Source organism: Pantherophis guttatus, chromosome 7 (assembly GCF_059756535.1).
Source record: "Pantherophis guttatus breed Tessera chromosome 7, ASM5975653v1, whole genome shotgun sequence".
NCBI classification, from domain to species: domain Eukaryota; kingdom Metazoa; phylum Chordata; class Lepidosauria; order Squamata; family Colubridae; genus Pantherophis; species Pantherophis guttatus.
This window is the reverse complement of record NC_142069.1, coordinates 53055757-53079471: the sequence shown is the minus strand read 5'-3', so window position 1 is coordinate 53079471 and position 23715 is coordinate 53055757. Positions and strand designations below refer to the sequence as shown.

The 23715-nt window shown below is 41.0% G+C and overlaps 2 protein-coding genes across 19 annotated transcripts in view; one reads left to right on the top strand and one right to left on the bottom strand.

The window, feature by feature from the left end:
• RPAP3 (RNA polymerase II associated protein 3) overlaps positions 1-5942 on the bottom strand; it is an 83367-nt gene extending 77425 nt beyond the window's left edge. For 3 of the 15 annotated variants that reach the window (XM_060694695.2, XM_087874144.1, XM_087874138.1), the window contains exons 1-3: positions 4893-5099; positions 3742-3927; positions 196-333 (exon numbers count right to left, since the gene is read on the bottom strand). In XM_060694695.2, the coding sequence (XP_060550678.2) occupies positions 196-333; positions 3742-3894 (291 nt within the window). In that variant the 5' untranslated portion in view covers positions 3895-3927; positions 4893-5099. Of the gene's footprint in view, positions 1-195; positions 334-3741; positions 3928-4825; positions 5108-5295 lie in introns of those variants that run through there. The other 12 variants (XM_087874149.1, XM_087874150.1, XM_087874137.1 and 9 more) reach the window with 7 other exon arrangements.
• ATP23 (ATP23 metallopeptidase and ATP synthase assembly factor homolog) lies at positions 5054-23494 on the top strand. 4 transcript variants are annotated; one of them, XM_060694698.2, is made up of 6 exons: positions 5054-5206; positions 16626-16671; positions 16754-16835; positions 17792-17929; positions 20833-20916; positions 22888-23494. In XM_060694698.2, exons 1-6 carry the CDS (start codon positions 5143-5145, stop codon positions 23089-23091), a joined length of 618 nt encoding a protein of 205 aa, XP_060550681.1. In that variant the 5' UTR covers positions 5054-5142; the 3' UTR covers positions 23092-23494. The 4 variants fall into 4 exon arrangements, with proteins under 4 accessions (XP_060550681.1, XP_060550679.1, XP_060550680.1 ...); XM_060694696.2 differs by lacking the exon at positions 5054-5206 and adding an exon at positions 5366-5651; XM_087874151.1 differs by lacking the exon at positions 5054-5206 and adding an exon at positions 12883-13025.
• The last annotated feature ends 221 nt before the right edge of the window (positions 23495-23715 follow it).

Below are 23715 nucleotides of genomic sequence, written 5' to 3'. Positions count from 1 at the left end.
TATAAAATAAGCATTTTTTTAAATTTTGGATACCAGTTTTAATGAAATACTACAACACTTAAGACTGGTATCTTTAGTACAGTTACCAACATTATTTACAACATGAAAACTAGTAATTTATAGTTATGTGTATAAATGTCACGAAATCTTGCCTAGCATTTTGATAAACATATTTAATAAAAAATATTCTCATACCACATCCAGCTTTGCCCAAGCCTCATAATCATAAGATTTTATCTTGTTCTTTTTGTTTTCCTCACTTGTTTGTTTTGAGTCTGTTTTAACTTTGCTCTTCCTTTTTTTGTAAGCTTCATTCCGAATTGGGGGTAAATCCTAATAACAGAAAATGTAGCAGTATACTTTGAGAAAACTTTTGACAATAATATATGACATCCATTTATAAAACAGGAATGCAGTAGTATAAAATCAATGCTAGCTTTTTTCTAAAAGACAAGGGTCCAAAACATTAGCCACTGGAAAGTGGTTCTCCAAGGGGAAAACCATAAAGTCTTCCAAACACTTCAACAGAAAATCCCAAACCAATGATTTAATAGAAAACGGTAGAACTTGAATAAACAGACGCATAGAATCAAGATCACGTGAAGAATTACTACTGCTTTATAAAACCCTAGTAAGTCCACACCTGGAATACTGCAACTAATTTTGGTCACCATACTACAAAAAAGATGTTGAGACTTTGAAAAAAGTTCAGAGAAGAGCAACTAAGATGATCAAAGGCCTGGAGACTAAAACATATGAAGAACGGCTGCAGAATTTGGGTTTGGCTAGTCTAAAGAAAAGAAGAATTAGGGGTGACATGATAACAGTATTCCGGTACTTGAGGGGTTGCCACAAAGAAGAGGGGGTCAAATTATTCTCCAAAGCACTGGAGGGCTTCTGAAGGGCCCTGGAGCACTGGACAAGAAACAATGGTTGGAAACTAATCAAAGAGATAAGCAACCTGGAATTAAGGAGAAACTTCCTAACAGTGAGGACAAATAACCAATTGCCTCCAGAAATTGTGGGCACTCCATCACTGGATGTTTTTAAGAAGAATCTAGACCAGGGGTCGGCAACCCGCGGCTCTGGAGCCGCAAGGAGCTCTTTGGGCCCTCTGCCGTGGCTCCCTTTCCCATCACTGGTTAGCTCTGCCCCTCACCCCTCTTATTTTTTGGACTCTAGCCCGAAATGGCAGGAAGCGAAGGCAGCCTGGTGGCACAGCAGACTAATAGCCTGTTATTAACATTCAGCTGCCTGCAATTACTGCAATTTCAAATCTCCCCAGGCTCAAGGTTGACTCAGCCTTCCATCCTTTCTAAGGTAGGTAAATTGAGGACCCAGCTTGTGGAGGCAATAAGCTGATTTTGTATAAATATACAAAAGTAGGAAGGCTATTGCTTAACGCATTGTAAGCCGCCCTGAGTCTCTGGAGAAGGGTGGCATATAAATCAAATTAAAAAAAAAAAAAGTGGCGCGAAGGCAGGTACAGCGCCACTTCGCTCTTGCACTCTCCTCACCCCTCCTCCTCTCATGACCCCCTGGCCAGCTGTGGCTGAGGGCAGGAGTACAGTGTGCATGCACACTGGGCAGGGAGGCCCACCTTAAGCAAGCTGCGTCCCGCCCTGCGTGCGCCTTTCCTGAGCTTTGGCGCTTGCTTGAGAAGGGTCTCCCCACGTTGATCTGTCCCCGTCCACACACACACACAAACACAGCCAGCCGAGGGTTAAGGAAACACTTTGACACACACCCAGGTCTTTATCTCCAACTTGGCAGCGATTTACACACCGTCTGCCAAGTGCATTTATTTCCACAAAACAGAAAGATAAGATACTTAGCGTACAAAAGTCCAATCAGAATAATATTCCTCTCAGCAGTTTCCGGACGAGGCTTTAGTAACTATCCAAGGTTTACTTTTGTTCGTCACAGGGATTGCTGGCCACCACCCTCTATTATATAGTCTCTGGGGTGTGGTCCAGTGACTCAGTTCTAATCCCTAGCACGCCTCCTGAGCTGCTGCGTTTATCACTCCTTCGGAGGCGTGCGTCCAGGAATGATGTCTCTCCCTCGCTCTCATCCGAGCCACCTGTCTCCCTGCTAATCTCCTCTCCCTCGGCCGGCACCTGAGACAGTGCCAGAGGGGAGGGGCCTGGAGCGGGAGGCCTGGCTGACTCCTCTTCCTCATGCTCGGAGCTTTCTTCCTCCAATGGGACAGGCTCAGAGGGCGGGGCCACAACACACATGTGCACATGCTTCTGGCTCAGCCGCAGCCAGCCAGAGGAGAGGGGGAGGAGGAGGACGGTCACCTGGAGGGGGGAGGGAGAGAGACACACACGCACACACACTTACAGAGAGAGAGAGAGATAGAGACATAGACACACACAGAGTGATACATAGAAGGAGAGAGAGAGAGATACAGAGGGAGAGAGACACAGAGGGGGGAAAAAGAGGGGAAGATAGGGAGAGGGACAGAGACACAGAGAGAAAGAAAGGGGGGAGAGAGGGGGAGAGAGGGAGAGAGACATAGAGAATGGTTTTGTGGCTGGGTAGGCATGGCTAGGGGTCATGTGACTGGGTGGGAGTGAGTGACATCGAATTGGCCACGCCCACCCAGGTTTTGTGGCTTCCGGCGTTGTTTTTTTTTTGTAGGAAACCAGTCCAAGTGGCTCTTTGAGTGTTTAAGGTTGCCGACCCCTGGTCTAGACAATCACTTATAGGTTCTCCTGCTTGACCAGGGGGATGGATTAGAAGACCTCCAAGTTCCCTTCCAGCTCATTCATTCTAATTCTAACAGGGTGTGGGACACCCTCACCCCAAGAATGAAGTATTTTGGGGAATATTAAAAAGGCAGGATAGAATATTTCCCCTAAAGGAGAAATGAAAAAAATCTTAAGGGAGGCATAAACCAGCCCTTTTCCCTGCCCCAAGCAGAAATGGAGGAGGCCAGCTTATAGAAATGCAGATTTGGTAATCAATTCAGAAAGACTGGGTCAGGCAGAAACTTCAGATAAGCAACACAATCAAGCCAAAGGTTGACAAAATTAGCTCAGACAAACATCTAGGATTTGCATTTCCCCTTTTGCCTATAGAGCCAGACATGACCCCTACATGACCCCTTAGGAATCCAGAAGATATAAAACCCACCCACTCTAAACTCCATTTTGTCAGCTGTCCCAGAATTACATGTGGTTGATGGTTCTGCTTCATCAATAAGGGGAACCTTTCTTTCCAATCAGCCTCCATTTTATTCCCGGCTTGGAACTGAACTTGGCTATTTCTTCCAACAAGGGCAATTCCACTTCCTTGAATTGAACACTGACAATCTGTCCTAACAGAAAAGGTTTTGCTTCTCACATGATTTTAACAGTGACAGATTGAAATAGTTTACATTAGCTGAAGTACTCATCTAAGATATGGAGACAAACGTTTGGATTTAAAATATCCCATTCCACCTTCCCAAGTATTGATTTTCTTCACTGCAGAACAGTGAGGAAGAATTGTAGCAATTTCTAAAGCGTTTTAAAAGGAATATATTTTTATTTTATGATATTCTACTTAGACCTATAGCAAGAAAGCCCATCTGTCCATTACGCCTAAGTCTTTGGCACAGAAGCAATATAACCGAATCCTAAGTTAACTATATAGGTGTTTTATTTGTAACTCTATTTGTAATTAGATGATCTAGTTAACAGACTGCATTTCAAGCTGTCATTATTCATCCCATTATCAAAACACCAGTCTTACTTTTTCGGCAGTGCCACTCTGATGCCTTAGATCATGATCTTTTTCTTTAATATCCTTCTCCCATGATTCCAAATCTTTCACAAAATCTTGAAGTTCTTCAGCATTTTGTCGTATTTGCAACTGTAACTCAATTGCTTTATTTGGTGAACTCATCTGATGAAAGAATGCATTGGAAAACAGATAGGTCTGTAAGAATCATAAACATATTTTAGCTTAAAAAAACCCTCTTTTTTGGCATAGTATTACGTAAATCACATGTGCTTACTGTGGAAAAATTAGCTTACCAGTGATTATTACAATAATACTTAGGTGTAAAATAACACAAGCAAATTGAAATCATCCAGGTTCAAAGTCTCTTTGAAGGACAATTGCCGCACTGCACTTCCCCTTTGGATAAATTAAATCTGATGTAAGCAAACATCTTAGCATCTTATGAAGAACCCTGGTACTAGAAAGTGATGTCCTGCCAACCAGCTGGGCCTAGTTAAAGTTCTGCAGTTTCTCTGACAACTGTCCTACCACAGCTAATCAGGTTTCCAGTTCACCTGAAAATAAATCAGCCACTAAGGCAGGAATCAAACCAGAAGCACAAATTCTGCCCATGCAAGCACCTTTGCACTTTTTTTTAACTGATATGGAACAACTAATCCACTTTTTAATTTTTCACTAAAATGAGAAATAATTTGAACAAATGACGGGTGCAACTTATTTTTATACACAAGTCAGATAAGCATGCTTTATTTCTGTACATATTCATTCATATTCTGTGGCCTCAGAAAGCCCATCATTTTGGCGGGAACAGGTTTTAAAGGACAGGGTTTTTTTAAAAAAAGATATCTGTGTATGGTGGGCATGAAGGGACGCGGTGGGGGGGGGGCGAACGAGGCGGGGAAGCAACCCTGATGCATTATTACAGTATTCCCCCAGTGAAAAAGAATCGTCCTGGGTGCGGCCTGTGAATGCTGAACGTCACCCTCCAAAAAGAAGGGAGGACGTCAATTTCTCCGACTGCGCCAGAAAGGCAAACAAGGCTCGATGTTCCCGGTTTTTCATAAGCACCCAAGAAACAAGCCATCAGCCCAACCTCAATGCGCTTTCTTTGCTTTTTTTCCCCCAGCCCTGCCTGGGAACAGTAGCGGGGCGGCCCCAACCTCTGCGACTGCAAACTCCTCTCACTCTTCTGCTGCTCCGAAGCCCTTCTCGCTTTCCTTTTCCACAACACCCAGCGCGCCAAACGAAGGGAAGTGAGTTGTCTTGGTAGCCGCTCTAGCGGAAAAGACTTCCAACTTCTATAGTCCAAGTTAGGCAGAAAGAGAAAATGAGAAAGAGCGTCGACAGCTCCGCTCGCCCACCTCTCCGCATGCGCGTTCTGGTGCATGAGTGTCGTTCTCCCTACACAGAATGCGCATGACTGCCGCGCTTCCACTACCCCGCTTCATGGATACAGAATTAAAAAGTTGCCGAGGCAAGAGAATTATAATTTATTTGTCTATAGATGGTTTAGAAAAGAGGCATAAAGAAAGAGCTCTATGGACCCCATCTCATTTAGCTTACCTACGATGAATCACCCCAGACAGGCAGCAGGAAACACGCGTGGCGAACCTCTATGGTTTCGGCAGAAGGTGGCCTTTGCCTGGATTCGAGGGACGGGTACGGTAGCCGGGGAGGCCATGTGAACAAAGGTCACTTTGCTCCATCGCCCGCGCTTGTATGAACGATGACATCTGAGCAGACTTCGCAACCGGAGAGTCGCGACTCTGGCGAAGAGCAGGAGGACGACTTTGGCTACAGTCGCTTTCCCGAGCGAACTCTTGGCCAGGGGAAGAAGCCCGCGTTGAAGGGAAAAATCATCTCCAGCTTGTTTGGTTCCCAGTATAGGTGCCAGTCGATGCTGAAGATTGCCTTAGACAGTAAGTCCCCCCCCCCTCGGCTCCCTAGTCGTGAGAATGTATTTTTCTAGTGAGCGGTTTCAGAGAAATCGCTCTAGGTATTTAGTGTGCATTCTCCTCAAACAAATGAGCCTTAACATATTTCCTTAAAGTTTACTGCGTGGTAAGTTGTAATTCTGACCTTGAAAATATATTGCCCTATCTTAAGTAACTCCACTATAGTGACTGACCAAAATGCTACGAAACTATATCCGTATGGTTATAGAAATACGTATACACCTACACACACTTTCTCATTTGACAGAATTCTTCAAAAAGCAAAATGGGGGAGGAAAAAAATGGGAAAAGGTGGAAAGATCCAAAATTTTAGAGCATGTAATTCAACCATGAGATCTGCAAAGTTCCAAAATGGAAGTTGAGAACTTAATGCAGAATTGTAGTATGTGGTGTTGATATTATTTATTATAATTGTATAATATTATTTGTATTTGATATTTCCAGATTGTAAATCTTCCCAAAGTGACTTATAAGGTTAAACCTACCAACTGACAACAAAGAAAATGCTTGTTCCTCTCCAACTGTGGTCATTGTTAATGCAGAGGAGATCTGGCCTAGGAGAGAGCAAAAAATAAAATATCATTTGAGTATTTATTTTAATAAACTTGGAAAATAATTTTGCTGATATATCAAGTGTCATCTGAATCAAACTGTGAACTATTATTATTATTGATTGATTGATTAGCCTAAAGCAGGGGTGTCAAACTTAAGGCCCGCGGGCCGGATCCAGCCTACAGGCCATCCTGGAAACGGGTCTGGCCCATGTCACTTCAGCCCGGCCCACGCCATCCCGGTGTGCATGCACGCGCACAGGCCCAGTTCTCCATTGGTGCATGCAGGGCAACTAAAGTAGTTTGTGGGACTACGGGGAAAAAAAATAGTCCAGACCTTCCAACTTCTCATAAAAAAAAAATCTTGCGAGGTTGGAACTATTTTTTTTACCGTAGTCCCACAGACTACTTATTTGCCCTGCACGCAGTGATGGAGAATAGAGCTGGAAAGCAGGTTAGTAAAAGGGTTGTGGCTGCCCTGGGGGGGGGGGGGGTGAGGGTTTGGCCTGGCTGAAGGGCCCTCAGGTAAGCCGAGGTGGGTGGGGCTGCTCCGCACCCCATGCCTTGCTTTATCCTCCACCCCCCTCCTATTGCCTCACTTCATTCTTTGCCACTTGTTGCTCGCTGCCATAACCTAGCAGGATACTGAGCAATGCACTGATGTGGCGGCCACAAAGCGAGGGTGGTGAAGGGTGAAGACGAAGCAGAGAGCTGCCCCTCACACCTGCATTGGACCATTTTAGTCAGATATTGTGCTGTATTCAATGTCATTTTCAAATTCTGGCCACACATGAGGTATGTTGTTTTAATATGGGCCTCCCACTGGACCATATGTTTAATATGTGGATCAAGGTACTTATCTCTCGCCCCCTTATATAAACAGCAATCAAATAATATATGAGTCAGATCTTCTACTTCTTCAGCTCCACAAATATATGTACGTTCATTATATGGGATAGAATGGAATCTCCCAAATCTAACCATCAAGCTGTTTGAATCTTGCTCAAGTAAATATCTCCCTGAGATGTTTTGGCAGTTGTGACTTTAAATAGTTGTCCATTTAGAAGGTGCATTTATATTTGCTCTGCCATTTCAGGCTACCAGCCTTACTAAGTGTGGATATGTCGCTTTGAGCTTCTATATCCATGATTCTTTGGGCAACTCTTTTTTGTTCTCCTGTTACACAGAGGGCAGGGAGGCCACAGCTCTTTATATAATTTGTCAATTTAGTAATCCAGAGCAGGGGTCTCCAACCTTTTGGACCTCAGGGTCCACCAAATTCATAATTTTAAATCCCACGGACCACTGTGGGGGGAATTCTCAGCCGCCTTTCAGGCTTACCTGTCTGCTTCTGCGAGGCCTCTGGGTGGGAGGCCCAAGAGAAAGTGCCTGGTCCAGTCACCTAGCATGGAAACCTCTTTTGTGTTCCTTCTCTCAAGAAGCTTGGTCAATCTGAGTTAAGGAAAACAAAGATGGGCAGACTGACGGTAGCTTGCCGACGTTGGTGGGAAAGTCAGTCTCATATTCCAGAGCTGTAGTAGTCATAGGACTGGCCCTTTGGTCATCCTAGAGCAGCTCCTCCACCCGAGTTCACTGGCCTGCCCGTTGGGGGGCCTGGAAATCTCCACCATGGGGGTGGGGGTGGCACGTGCAATGTACAACTTTGCAGGTGGTGCAACATGCAAAAAGGAGAGCAGCCCTCACCAGCCAGAATGAGGTAATGGTGCTGTTGCGGGGGGGGGGGGAAGCAGGGCAAAGCGGCGGTGGCAATGGCGGGAAAGCGTGGGAGCGAAGCGCTACTTGCATTTGCGCGGCATCAGCATTCCGTCTTCACCGCGGTATATTTGCGCCAGCTGGCGGCCCCAAGGCAGCCTTCATCTCCTGCCGCTTGGAGCTTGGAGTGGTAAACCATGTCCGGGAAGCACTACAGCAGAGAGAAGCAGCCAGAGTCAACCCTACCTTTGGTGTCCATTGCAGACACTAGATCGGTCCCTTGCAAACTCTCATCTCTCAAGGAGTCCGGCCGAAGTTTCCTGTGCCGCTTCAGTGAGCGCTCCTCGAGAGATGAGAGTTTGCAGGGGGCCGATCTAGCATCTGGGCTGGCTACAAGCGAAATGTTCATTCTTGGCCACATTTGAGATTTATTGCTCTTTAGACATTTAATAATAGATTGTATCTCTTTTACAGAGACTGGCCCCCAAGGGGGAAGGGTTTTAGGGGGTGCTTGTTCACTGCTTAGAGGCAGTTTCTCTACATAGAGAGGCAAACAGACTTACATAGTAGTTTTCCCATTCTTCAGCAGAGATTGGCTTATCAATGCAAATCTCTGTTCCTTTAGAACTCCTGCTACTGAATGCCACAATATTGCTGAGTTATGACTTTTAGCGGCCAATTCAAGTTCTGCCCAAATTAAGGTGGTGAAGCTTTTTTTCTTTAATTTTATATTTTTTTTGTATTCTCTTCTTGTGTGCAACATCTCAGCTTGTATATGAGCAGTAGGATTCCTCTGGGCAAGCCTCATGGCTGCCCTCAATTTCTTTTTCAGCCGCTGGCATTCAGAATCAAACCAACTGGATCTACCCACTCGAGCTCTTTTGGTAGCAGATTTAGTTGTTAAGTGTTTCTTCAGGATATTACAAAGATTAAAGAATGTGTCGAAGGCTGGCGGCCAGTTAGTAGTAGACTGGATTGTAACCCAGTTGGTAGCATTCTCTTCTTTAAGACAGAGATATTGTCTTAGTATCAACTTTAGCCCACATTAACCTTTTATTTTGGGTCACCTCTACCTTTTTGGAGAGCCATCTGTCAGCCATGTTATATGGTCTTGAATCTGAGCTCGCTCGCAATGTCACGCTTACAGGCTGATGATCGCTATTGTCACTGAAGTGTACCATAACCTCCGAGAAGAGGTCGACTTTATCTTTAGACACACAAAAGAGATCCAGTACACTGCTTGAATGGGCCAAGTGTATGTGTAATGATACGTATAATTCTTATCCTTACCTCCCAGGATTTGGAGATTACCCTTAAAAATTAAGGAAATTAGAAGCAGGCCAGCAGCGTTGCGGTCTCTCGAGAGCCACTGAGGATGGTTATAGAAAAACTGCCCTGGGACTCCCTTTTTCTGGGTGAACTCATACAAAGAAGGGCCCAATCTAGCGTTTAAATCTCCTAGTAATACCACTATGGACTGAGGGTACAATACAGATGTATCGTCTAGATCTAGGATAACTTCCAAATTTATCCAGTATTTGGAGTTGTAATATACCGGGATGTGTTTAGAGGGATATACACATTTACCACTATTAACTCGAACTCTTCATATCCAAATTTAACAGCTAAGAAATACAAATACTTGTCTTCATTGTATAGTTTCTTCCCCTGCCATTGCAATTCTTGCTTTATAAAAATGCATAACCTGCCAGAGGATCTCCCTTTGTTTTTTGGGCTGGGGAGGCCCATCCCTGAAAGCCTGGCAGTTGTCCTGGTTCGTCCACTTTCAGTTAACCAGGTTTCCTGAATGGCTATTACATCAAATCTAAAGTTCATTAGTCCACTATTAACCATTCCTTTCCAGCCAGCCACGTTCCACGTCACCATCTGTATGAGATTGCGGAAGCAAGGTGGTCTGGCTTGGTTGGTTGGCTAGGTAGTAAAATGCCGGATGTCAACTTGACTTGGAGCTGGGTCAATATTAACTATGCTTCTCATATAGACACAGTTATTGTGAGGTTCGGTATTTTTCCTTGTGAGTTGCAATTCTTGTTGTTGTTGCTCCTCTTTATCTTGATTGCCAGTGTTCTTCTACTTTTGATCTAAGTGATGTTTCTTCAAGTGGGCGGGGACTCTGGCTTTCCTTCTCCTTATTTAGTTGTCCTACTAGATGGTTAATTTGGACTTGTACTCTTATGTCCTGTTGGATGTCCCTTTCCTTTTTGTTTTGGACTGGTACACCATCTCTTTCTATTTATTGGCGCTTGAGTATTTTCAGAAGCCGATAGCAACTCCACAGAGAAGCTGCCAGAAGGAAGCAAAACATTCAAGCTTTCTGTTGCATTAGTTGCTGATTTCAATATTAAGCTAATTATTTCAATCTTCTTTAGTATCTGCTCTTGGTCTCCTGGGCAAAGGCTGGCAAACTGGTTCTTCCATGTCATCCATGAACTGAAACTTTCCATTGCATAGATTTAAATATTCTTTTTTATCTTTTTATAACCTTGTTAGTTGAAGGCTTGTTTGTTTGGCCCTTAGTATTTTGGAATTCCCAAGGTTGTTGTCAACCTCCCTTACTGTCTTGGCTCTCTGCCCAGACTTTAACTGAATTTGGGTGATGTGAAATACCCATCTTGGCCAAATGCAGAGTTTCTTTAAGGAGGTTTCATGCCTGAATAACACCGATGGCAGAACAATCTACCGAAAGGTTAGCAATATTCTTTTGCAGCCTTGTTTGTTGGGGAGGCAAGAAATCTCTGTTAGCTCTTTGGAATATAGCCTACAGTGTAAGAGTTGGGCTAGAGAGATCAAAACCACTTTCCTGTTATGCCACCTGCCCCTGTTCAGAGAGGTGTTAGTAACGTGGAGTAAGATCCTGTGTCTCTGTAAGACCAGACTCTCCACTGTATCTTCTCTGTCTTGAGGCCCCCGGTCCACATAGGTTGACTAAGCATTATGGGGAAGATTTGGAATGTGAGTTTTGATGTTTACTTCTTCATCTAATTTATTGATATGTTTTCCCATTAGAGACTTTAGTTCTTTAATCCCTCCATTTGCTTTCAGGAGCTTGTCAAATATGGCAGAAACTGTTTGTGCTTTTAGTAGGCAATTCTTGGCGACCTAATCCAAGTCTCCTTTATAATTGTTCCTAATATTATTCTTGTTCCCTCCCCCAACTCCTACTGTAACTGGAACTCCCTCCTCCACAGAGAAGCAGTTGTCTTTTTCCCAATCCAGTATGGGGCTAGGTTTGTTTGGAGGGGGGGAAGAAAAGAGTGAAGGGGTCTTACTTGCAGTGTCCGTTATCTGAAAAAAGTTTTTTATCTTGGGTTGTCTTGGCCTTGTCGCAGCCATGTTGTCTCCGAGAGAGGTTTGCCTGTTACAATTTATTGCCTGACTATCACAGGTCTATTAAAAAAAAATACTTAAACTGAAATATTAAAAGGTCCAAACAATCTTATCAGTCTTGGTTCATTGATAAAACCACAGAAGGAAATCATTCCTGCAGTTGCTGCTGCTCCTGTAGTGGTTAAAGCAACCAGCTACAAACTAGGAGACCTACCAACTTATAGATGGAGGTGATAGTTTGAATGTCTACAATTAATTAGAAATACAATCCCAATCTCTTCTTAAAAACCTCCAGTGATGCAGAACCCACAACTTCTGGAGTCCAGCTCCTTTCAATGATTAATTATTTAGGAAATTTCTCCTTCCTGTGTACTCTTCCATAGCAAGGGAAGACTCATTTCAGTCAAAGTTCAACTCCTCTTCCATGGCTTCATCTTTTTTCTTCTTCCTTTTCAATTTAATTACAATTCTGGAATGTTCTACTGGTCTTATTTTTTCTAGATACATTATTATTAACTTTTATTTATTTTAATCATTTAAAATAAATACCTATTTCACAACATTAGTCAAGGATGTTGATGCTGTCATCTAGCTGGACACTTGGAAGGAATAGAAACCTCAAATATACATTTTTTTGTCAAAATGGATAAAATTTGCTTCTCTTCAAGTAGAAATCATGCTGATGCATATTGAAAACTATATTACATTTTCAGTCACCGTATTGGAATTTATCTGTAACAAATTTATTTATAAAGCTGACTCATGACACTGGTATGGAAAAAACACAATTTTTTGTCCAGGTGGTTGTGTTGCAAAACTATTTGTTTTACATCATGATAACTTTGAGGGGTCACTAAGTGAAGCAATTGGTAAGTGAGCACTTTTATAGAGAGTATAAAGGTGCCCGGTTTAATTCATGGTATCTCAATACAGCTGAAAAAGACTTTTTAAGACAGTTTTAAGTTAAATTGACACAGTTTAATTTGTTGCAAGTCAGCTTCCATATAGAGTACAGTACTTCTTTCTCTGAACACAGAAGTGAAGTTTCAGTGAGTTATGGAAAAGCAAAGTGCTCTATTTCTATACTCCAGTCTAACCATTGAGATACCATTCAGCAAAAGAAAAGAAAAAAAAACATTAATGATTTCCTTGACTATGGAGATTCTCAATCATCCATGATTGTGCCAAAGATACTTTTTCAAAAGGCAACTGGACTTCAGTTCTGAAGAAGCTTCTTGGATGAGAAGTGAAACGTGTTCAAAGGAAAAAAAAAAACAAGAAAATCCAGTTGCCTTTTGAAAGAGCACCTTTGGGACATGTTGCTTTCCTTCTTTTCCTGCACAAAGGATGTCACAATCAGCAAAGTGGGTGCTCTGGTATCGTGATTTTATTGTAGTATCTAGGTATTGGGCCATCTGCCTAGGTGCCCTACATCAGTGGTCCCCAACCCCCGGTCCGCGGACCGGTGCCGGGCCGTGGAGTACCTGGCACCGGGCCGCGCAGCTGGTGGGGGGGGGGAAGCGTCCCACTCCTTCTGTTCCGGTCTCCATTTGTTCCGACGCTCGCTTCCCTCCCCCTAAATCCGGGCAGGTCGGTGCGGCTGCGGAAGCGTCCTGTGGGCGGAGCAGGAGGAGGAGGAGAAGGAAGGGGCGGCGTCGCCCCGCCTGCCGCCCGCACCACGTCTCGGGAGAAGGAAGGGCGCCTGGGGCCGAGCCAAGCCGGGCAGGTCAGCGGGGCGAAGGGCCGAGCCAGACCTGGGAATGGGGGGAGGGGGAGGGGAGGGGGGTTTCGGGCCTGCAGGACTGGGAGGGGGGCTCAAACCCCTCCCCCCTCTGTGTGTGTGTGTGTATAAAAGTCACACCCTTGTGCAAACACACACACACACACTTCGAAACACGCCTCCCTGTCTGGGGGAGACTGGAGGGGGGGTGTCTCTGGGCATGGGGGGTGGCATGCACACGTGTCTTGCAATACACGCGTCTCTGTGTGTGTGTGTGAGAGAGAGAATCTGGGTCCTTCCCTTGTGGGGGCCGGGTTGTGTGTGGGGGGGGGGTTGTATGCCTGCGGGTTTGCGTTGTATGAAATGGGCTCTGTGGACTCTATAGAGCTGGGTAGGGATGAGGTGGAGAGTAGGTGTGTGTGTGTGTGTTTGTGTAGTACCTGTGTATATATATGAAGATGAATAGAATAGAATAGGATAGGAATAGAATGAATTGAATTGAATTGAATTGAATTGAATTCTCTATTGACCAAGTGTGATTGGACACACATTGCTGGGAGTTGTAGTTTTGCAACAGCTGGAGGCACCCTGGTTGGGAAACACTGATATAGATAGATGCATAGATAGGCAGAAAGAGAGGACAAGCATAGCTCCATTTTTCCCAAGCAGGGTGCCTCCAACTGTTGCAAAACTACAACTCCCAGCATACCCAGACAGCCTCTGGCCCTCCAGGCATGCTGGAAGTTGTAGTTTGGAAAAAGCTGGAGGCACAATGGTTGGGAAACACTGACATAGATAGATGGGGGGGGGGGAAATACGAACAGCACACTATAGCAGGTTTTGGTACTCTCCAAGTGTGAGCCATGGCTAGAGGCCCCAAATTATCTCTAACATTATACAGTGAAATTACATATAATTTATATTAATTCTACCAGTGTCCAAACATATAAAGTGCATAAGTGCATTAATAATTCATAACGTGTACCCAGGTGCTAGCTCTTCTCGCTTTTCACTGGTACTTTCTCATTTTTACAGTAGTTGGTGTAGGTGTATATTGTTTTTGCTCAAATTTAACCCACAAATTAGCAAAGATGAGTACGAAACAGATGTCGTCAGAAAGTTTCCTTGGGAAAAAGAAAAGGCCCAGTGAAGAGACAGAAGAAGAGCCTTCAGCATCAAAGAAACATAAAACTTTTAACAGACAATACAATGAGTCCTACTTGAAATATGGATTTATCGGGATAGGTGATTCCCACGTGCCAACCCCACTCTGCATAGTTTGTGGTGAGCGGCTCTCTAATGAGGCAATGAAACCCTCAAAACTGCTTCGCCACTTGAATGCCAAGCACCCTGGATTAAAAGACAAACCCCTGCAGTATTTTGAAAGAAAAAAAAGGGAACACGAAGGACAGAAGATATTTCTGAGGGCCACCACAGCAATAAAGGAGAATGCTCTGAGAGCATCATATTTGGTGGCTAACCGTATTGCTAAGGCTAAAAAGCCATTCACTATCGGTGAAGAATTGATCTTGCCCTCCACTAAAGACATTTGTCGTGAACTTTTAGGAGAGGCTGCTGTAAAAAAGGTAGCAAATGTGCCTTTGTCGGCTAGCACCGTGACTAGGCGCATTGATGAAATAGCTGAAGACATTGAGACACAATTGTTGGAGAGGATTAATACTTCACCGTGGTACGCACTACAGGTTGATGAATCTACAGATATCGACAACAAGGCAATACTACTTGTTTATGTGCGATATCTTTATCAGGAGGATGTGCATGAGGATTTATTATGTGCACTATCTTTGCCAACCAACACCACAGGAGCAGAACTGTTCAAGTCACTGGATGGTTATATATCAGGACAACTAAAATGGTCCTTTTGTGTCGGCATATGCACAGACGGAGCTGCTGCCATGACCGGACGGCTGTCTGGTTTAACCGCTCGGATTAAGGAGGTTGCACCTGAGTGCGAATCTACACATTGTATCATTCACAGGGAAATGCTGGCAAGCCGAAAAATGTCACCAGAATTTAACAGTGTATTGAATGATGTGGTTAAAGTTATTAACCACATCAAAGCAAACGCCCTTAACTCGCGTCTATTTGAGCAGCTTTGTGAGGAGATGGACACAGAGCACAGATGCCTTCTCTTATACACAGAAATAAGATGGTTATCCAGAGGAAAATCACTATCCAGGGTGTTTGAATTAAGAGAGCCATTGCAAAGATTTCTCTCAGAAAAGAAGTCACCACTGGCAGCACATTTCAGTGACAAGGTATGGCTTGCAAAACTGGCTTACCTGTGTGACATATTTAGCCTGCTCAATGAACTCAATCTGTCCCTTCAGGGGAAAATGACAACTGTTTTCAAGTTGGCTGACAAAGTAGCTGCATTTAAAGCCAAACTGGAGTTGTGGGGACGGCGTGTGAACAGAGGCATTTTGGACATGTTTCAGACATTAGCGGGGATTTTAGGAGAGACTGAGCCTGAGCGTTCATTCTCCCAGTTGGTGCACGATCACCTGTCTTTGCTTTTAGAAAAGTTTGAGCACTACTTCCCAACCACAAAAGACCCACGAACTGGTAAGGAATGGATCCGCGACCCATTTGTCAACAAACCAGACGAATGTAGCATGTCTGTACAAGAAGAAGATCAACTGCTGGAGATTGCAAATGACGGCGGCCTTAAAACTGTATTTGAGACAACAACTCTGCCGGTGTTCTGGATTAAAGTCATGGCGGAATATCCTGAGATTGCCACTACAGCTCTTAAGTCCCTTTTGCCTTTTCCAACATCCTATCTGTGTGAAGCGGGGTTTTCTGCAGTGACAGCAACCAAAATAAAACAACGAAATAAACTGGACATAAGCAAGACACTTCGGGTGTCATTGTCTCCTGTTACCCCCAGATGGAACCGTCTCGTTGCAGAAAAACAAGCTCAGGGTTCTCATTGATTCACTAGAATCTAGTAACTAGAGCGCTTAGTTAAAGTTTAACTGTTAAAATGTTAAAGCACTTTATATTTATGTAATTGTATTTTATTTTGTAAGGCATGTTTAAATACAATAAAATAAAAGTTGTTTAATCAAAATAATCTGATATATAAACAATCAATGTGTCGTCGCGAACAACGCCCCCCACCCCTGCGCGCGCTCAGCGGGCCACGGTAAAATTATCAAAGGCTGACTGGTCCGCGGCGATAAAAAGGTTGGGGACCACTGCCCTACATCAAAAGAATATTGTTTCAAAGTTTTTACCAAAGCAGAATATTCATTTGCAATTTTACTCAGATTAGTTCCTATGGTCCTTGATTGTGAAAGTCATGTGTACACTTGAACATTATTAAACTCCCTTTAATTAATTAGATTTGATATCTAAGTAAACACTTAAGATTTTGCCAGTAGTATCTCTTGCCATCAATCAAGTTCATCTTTGTGTTTTGATTATGATATCTATAAATTGTTTCTGGATGTATGATGCTTCATAAGTTTAATGATATTGTAAACACTTTCTGTGGTAATTTAAAGATGAGCTCTGCATTTTTTTTTTCTCTGAATAACAGATTTGTTTAAAAATGAGTTATTGTGCCAATGTTTATTCTAGGTCCACAAGCTAAACTGCTACTTGAAGCTATGAAGAATTCTGGCTGGTGAGATAATTTATGTCCAAAGATTATTATATGAATGCTCTGTATTATATTTGTTACATGTGTGACTCTTCAATTGTTTTAGTGCTGTTACCAATAACCGACACATTTCATGTGAAAATTGTGATAAACATGTTGGTGGAGGATTTGATTCTTCAGTATCACAGGTAAACTACTACTTTTTTCTGCCTAATGTTTGCACCTTTTTATGCTCTGCTATATTAGTAAAACAAAATAGTTGAGTTATGTAGTCAGTGTTAAATAGTAGTTATAGTAGAACTCTAAATAGTAGAATTTTTGTCAATCTCAACTTAATATTTTCTAAATATTCATATTAAACCCTCTGATTTTTTTTTCTATTGGGTCAATATATTTTTCCCTCATTTTTTGTAAGCTAGCTTTATTATATTAAAATAGATGGTGCTATTTCTAGATAACTATAATAGGAAATCAAATAAATTAGGAATAGCCCCAGAGCTCAATGACAAAGCAATTATTTTTCACTAGTGGTCAAAGCAATTTAGCGGTAAAAATGGAATTCACGGTGGGCTGGACTTAGCTCTCTTGTGGGCACAAAGGGACTCATGACTGTTGATACATCAGCCTCAGCCTGGTGATCTCCTCCCGGTATATGAGCCACGGTGGCGCACTGGTTAGAGCGCAGTATTGCAGGCTACTTCTGCTGATTGCCGGCTGCCTGCAATTTGGCAGTTCAAATCTCACCAAGCTCAAGGTTGACTCAGCCTTCCATCTTTCTGAGGTGGGTAAAATGAGGACCCAAATTGTTGGTGGCAATTGCTGACGGTGTAAACCGCTTAGGGAGGGCTGTAAAGCACTGTAAAGTGGTATTTAAGTCTAAGTGCTATTGCTATATTGTAATGATATCAGCTGATTTTTAGTTTTAGTTTGTATTTTAATATGTATATTTAGTCTCTGGGAGGTTCCTCATGCCCAGAAAAGGAAAGAGAGGGGGAAACCAGATAAACAGTGCCCTCAAGTTCTCTGGCACTACATCTAATGAATGATTGAACAATGATGTGTATAGAACAGGAAAGCACATTATGTTGTGAAAGCTCTAAAAATCAAATGCATTCTTAAAATTTTGGGTTAACTTTGTTTTCAGATTGTACTTTGCCAAAACAACATACATAGTCAATCACAAATGAACAGAGTGGTTGCTCATGAACTTATCCATGCATTTGATCACTGCCGTGCTCATGTGGATTGGTTTAACAATATAAAGCACTTAGCCTGTTCAGAGGTAAGTTGAAACACTTAATTTTATAAATATATTTTAATAAGGATATCAGAAACACACATAGCATAAACCTCATATCAACACAGTTTCACTTACAGTAAAGTCTTATGCTTATTTATTCAGAAAGTAAGTCCTGATGGTTTAAGTGAAACATATTTCTGAATGAATTAGTAGAATTAAGTGATCCTACTATCATATTTTATGTTTCTTTGCTTAATTCCTGTTGTGAATATCAGTCTGTTTTATAGATAGGCATAAACATTCACAAATTGTAGGTATCTCAGTCTGTACCCACAAATGAGACCTGGTTGTTGTCCATGTGCCCATGGAAATTTTCCAGTCCCTCCCTCTAGTCTGGAGAAAGAGAATTTAACAAGAACATTAGTTACAGAGGAGTACTCTGTAATGTAATGTGTAGACTGTAACGTTATTCAAATGTTATTTTACTTTTGGTTCCTTTTGATTATTGCCGGAAAAATAGTACGTGGAACCGTATGTCTCTTGTGTGCTGGGATTCAGGAAGAGGATAATAGGGGAAGCACACGCGGGAAATTAGATGATAGCAGTAGAACTACCAAGCTGCTACTCTAAAGCAGGAAGTAGGAGGGCCAGGTCTAAATACCCAGGGAACGTCTGGGAAAGAAGGTTGCAGGCTTCTAACCTTTTACCCTATAGGTTTAAGCCAGTTCCACTCCTAATTCATTGTTTTCAGTATAAGCAAGAAGAGATAAATTCTTATAATCACAATACTGAAGTTTTCCACAGTGTTTGGAATATAAGGTCATGATATTGGTTCTGTGATTTCACAGTTTTATTGTAGCAATTTATCAATTACATTGTGAAGGACTTGTTTGTTTGGTTTGTTTGTTTGCTTGTTTGCTTTTTACATGTTAAAAGTAAAATATACTGGGCAATTTCTGTAAATAGATTTTCTTCATTCATCCTGTTGGTACAAATGGAATAAATCAATGAATCAATCAAACAATCAATCAAAAATAAACCCCGACATTTGATTTATTTTAACATATATCAAAATATATGAAGTACTAAGACAAAATTATTATGTTATGCACCATTTTTCTGGATGGTTTGCAGCAAATTTTTAGTCTATAAATGTGTGAATATGTGTTTGTGTCTATGTACTTTTAAAGCAGATCCAGGACTTTGTAAAGAGGGTGGGATAGCGAGAGTTAAGAGAGGAGTAAGGTAATGTGAATAGTTTTTTAAATGAGTAGTGTGTTCTTATCTTCAGCGGATATAACAATATATTCACTTGACTATTCTCTCGTTCCTCTTTCATCTAGAGCAGCCTAGAAATGTCACAGGAGAAATAGCTTGTGAAACTGCAGCATGTTTTGCATCTTTCAAATGATTTAAGCCATTGTTTGACCACAGCAGTGTATTTCTCTAACCCTCACTGCCAGCAAGCTTTTAAAAGTAAACACATAAAACAACCTATGAGTTATTTAAATAACTCCACCGAGTTATTTAAATTAGTATAACAATAAATAGTTTTGCAAACAATCGAAAATATCTTACCAGCTGATTTATATTTAAGATAAAGAACAATAGTTCTTCCCCCCCCCCTTTTTTTTTTTTTTGGTTCCAGGGAAGAAGCATCCTGCCTCACACAATTTAGAAAGAGCTTTACAGTTTGTAAACACAAGGAAAATAATCCTGATCTATGGCAGTTATATTGTCTTTTCCCACTGATATCTTCTTTGGGTTGAACTTGGTACCTTGTGACTTCATGGATGTATCCAATACTGTCATAATTTGCAATTGTCTCCTCAGATTTTTAAAAACTTTTCTTTCTAATATAATTCTGGTACTAGTGTTGTCTCATTCAAGGACTAAGCAGAGCCCACTTGTATAGCTTCAAAACTCAGAAAGGATAGATTAAATACTACCACCTACTGAGATAATCAAAGATTTACTGACTGATAGATGTCCATCAGATCTTAAGAGGTGCTAATTAAGCTAGTTTGGGTAGTATTACTTAGAGGTTGGAGAAAATAAAGTCGTTGCTGAATCAGAATATCAACTCCTATTGTCTCCATGGATATGTTAATCTAGTTTAGTGATGACTAACCTTTTCTGGACTGAGTGCCCAAAGCGTATGCACACATGTGCTCATGGCCCCCCCTATGGGGGCCTGGCCCCTTGCACATGCATGGCAGAGACCCGACGACCAGCTGGCTGGCAGGAGGTACGTGCACATGTGCAGTGGAGCTGAACTGGGGCGATGGGTCATGTGCCCACAGAGAGGGCACTGCGTGCCACGCGTGCCACAGGTTTGCCATCACGGATCTAGTTTATTGGCAGTAGTATGGGAATAGTTTGGTACAGTTTTGGGGTGCTTCTAATAAACACTTTTCGCCTAGCTAACAGCCTTGGAGTTTTCCTGGTATATCCCAACTAAGTATTAATAAAATCATGAATAATTAATAAAATCAAAAATTAATAAAATCATCTCTTCTTTAATTTTCTGCAATCAGCTAAGTTCAGCTAGGTTTCATGTCTTATTTGAGGTAGTATCTTCTGTAATTTGAGATTTAGCTACTACCTGGCTCAGTATTTCTCAACTGGGGAATTCTGGGCATTGAAGTCCACACATCTTCAAGTTGCTGAAGTTGAAAACTACTGCCCTAGTTGAATGAGTAAAGTCATGTTCTATTCATCTAAAATGATATCAAGGTGATAGTCTTTCAGCAGTTATGTTTTAATAGCATCCTTGGCTATATGAACAACCAAGAGAATTCACTTATTCTTAACCATTTGACAACAATTACAAAACAAATTGGAAATGAAGGACAGTTTTGCAGCCATTTGGACAAAAGCTTTAAAATGGGATACTATGCTAACTTTTCTGTAAATATTCTACTCAATTTGTGCATCTTTTATAGATTCGGGCATCTAATCTCAGTGGAGATTGTTCTCTAATAAATGAGATGATGAGATTTAGGTTTGGGCTGAAGCAGCATCAGCAGGTAAATTAATAATAATCTGTCAAAGTAAAGTTTTCAGTTCATGTCTTCATTTGAGGTAGTTTCTTCTGTAATTTGAGACTTGGCAAAAGGAATGTAGTGTCAATAGACATGAAAAAAACATAAGACCAGAAGTTTTTTTCTCATTCATTATGCTGTGTGTGTGTATGCATGTACATGTGTGTGTGTGTGTAGGGGGGGGAAATAGAGAGAATTAAAAATAATGCCTCCATTTCCATAATTTTAACTGAAATAGGGATGTTAAAATAGATGGAACAGAAAAATAATCCTCAAAATAAACTGTTTGTTACCTGAATTTATTTCCCCATGAAATCACATTCTCTGAATACATTTCTCAGTGATGAACAAGCTTCTGAATGAAAGAACTTCACATTTTGGTCTTCCAGCAGGTCCTCAGAGATGGGATAAGAGAGATGGGATAAAACAGGTGAAAAACGGACCCGTTTTTGCAAAAAATGGGGTTTGGAAGGCTTGCAAAGTGCTCCTAGGGGCTGGGGAAGGCAAAAACTTTTTTTTTCTTACTTACTTCTTCGAAATCTTGGTGTGTCTTATACACTGGTGCGTGCTATAGTCTGAAAAATACGGTAATTGTTTTTTTTGAAGTGGCAAAGGTAGAGGAAGTGGAAAGGATTATCAAGGCCTGGATGAAGAGACAAAATGTGAAGCACTTTTGTGACAGCATTTAATGAAGCATTTAATAAAGCAGTGAATAATGGTGATAATATGGAGTTGTAAATATAATAAGACAGTTAAAAGATAGCTTTCAATGATTTTGGGTTTTATTTATTAAAATATTCCTATTTAAATTAACATTATGGAAGTGAGAGCAATACTTTTCATGCATCCTTTATTTTAAAGAAGAGGGATTAAGGATGAGAAATCTACTGTTCATTGACCAGATCAATTTTTTCAAAATTTAGCCAATCTTATTTATTTATTTATTTATTTATTTATTTATTTATTTATTTATTTATTTATTTATTAGTTCGATTTATATGCCGCCCTTCTCCGGGGACTCAGGGTGGCTTACAATGCATTAAGCAATAAATCTTGGATTATATTTCTCAGTTTTGATATGTACATTCCAAATTATGGAACATTATTTTTATGGTTAGAAAGACGAAGATTACTTGTCCCAAAGGTGCTTTTTCAAGAGGCAATTGGACTTTCTGGTTTTTCTTTCAAAATGTTTTGTTTCTCATCCAAACAGCTTCTTCAGCTCTGAAGAAACTTTTTGGATGAGAAGCAAAACATCTTCAAAGAAAAACCAGAAAGCCCAGTTGCCTCTTGAAAAAGCACTTTTGGGACAACCATGACCTGCATGACTGAGAATCAATCTCCATAGACACTAAGATTACTTGTTTATTTGGACTTGGATAAAATAATTGTTCATTGCTCTTTGGTAATAATCTATAGTTCAGGACTACTTTATATAGGCCTTGGATGCCCCACAATATTTATGAGGTAATAAATATATTAAATTATTTCTCGCTATTCCTTTGAAAATTGCTATTATTCTTGAAATCATATAATCAGGTAATCTAGATATGTGTATTTCAAGTAATGGAAGTCCTAGATATAATGAAAGTCTGAATTTATTCATTGATCTAAAATTACTGCAAAAGCATTACAAATGTTTACGGTTTTTTTTTTTAAATGACACAGCTGATAAAGTATCCTCATGAATTATTTGTTATTAACTGTTGAATTGTACACTATGGTATCTTCCAAGTGATACATTTAATGTGGAAAATATTTTAAAAATATTTTTGAGTTAGATAGCAATACATTGGAAGATATCCATGGAACATAATTATCTATTTATTTAGGTAATAGTTATATTACCTAATATTATATAAATCTATTTGTTTGTTTAATGATGATTGATGATTAAATGATGATGATTTAATAGTTGATTAAATGTGCCTTGGCTTTTTTTATTACCTGTTTCAGACTTGTGTAAAGATGAAAGCTGTTCGCTCCATGTTGGCTGTTAGAAATATCACTAAAGAGATGGCAGAGAAAGCAGTAGATGAAGTCTTTGAATCCTGCTTCAATGATCATGAGCCATTTGACAGAGTGCCTCACAGCAAATTGGATGCAAAGTATGCATACAGAGGTTTTCAAAACCGACACCGTTACTATCAAAATTTATAAATGAAAACTGTTTGTATCCAGACTATCTACCACATTAGAGGATAATTGAAGTCCCTGGAGAGACTATATCCAGTTTGTTTAATTTCCATTCTGTGTTTCATTTGCCCAATTGATTGATTACTATTTTTTTTCAACAAGCAAAATGGATGTTTGTGAACATAGGCATCAAGGGCTAGGCTCAAGGGAGGACAAATTATGAAAGTAGCATCTCACTGCAAGCTCAGTAACTTTTATTATTTGCTTTTGCGTTGGGGGGAACAAAAGGAGAGAAGCTTGCCACAGAACTGAGCTTTGTTCACTTTGGCTTTCAAATGTCTGTTTGTGTATATTACTCTTTTAATTAGTTTTGCAATTTTTTTCATCCTTGTTTGAATAAAGGTCATGTTTAATTGTATGTACTTTATTCCAAGTGGTTGGACAGTGTGATTTTGTCATTTAACATAATGTAAATATCATCAAACTCAGAGCTGTGTAGTAAGTCAATATGAAAACAAACACTTAAACCAAATCATAACATTCTTGTTTTGTAGGACATTCAGAATGCATCCCAAAAGAGTGTGCCATGACTAGTCATTTTTATTCATTGCTGCCCTAGTTTGTTTGATGTTTCAATCAAACATCAAT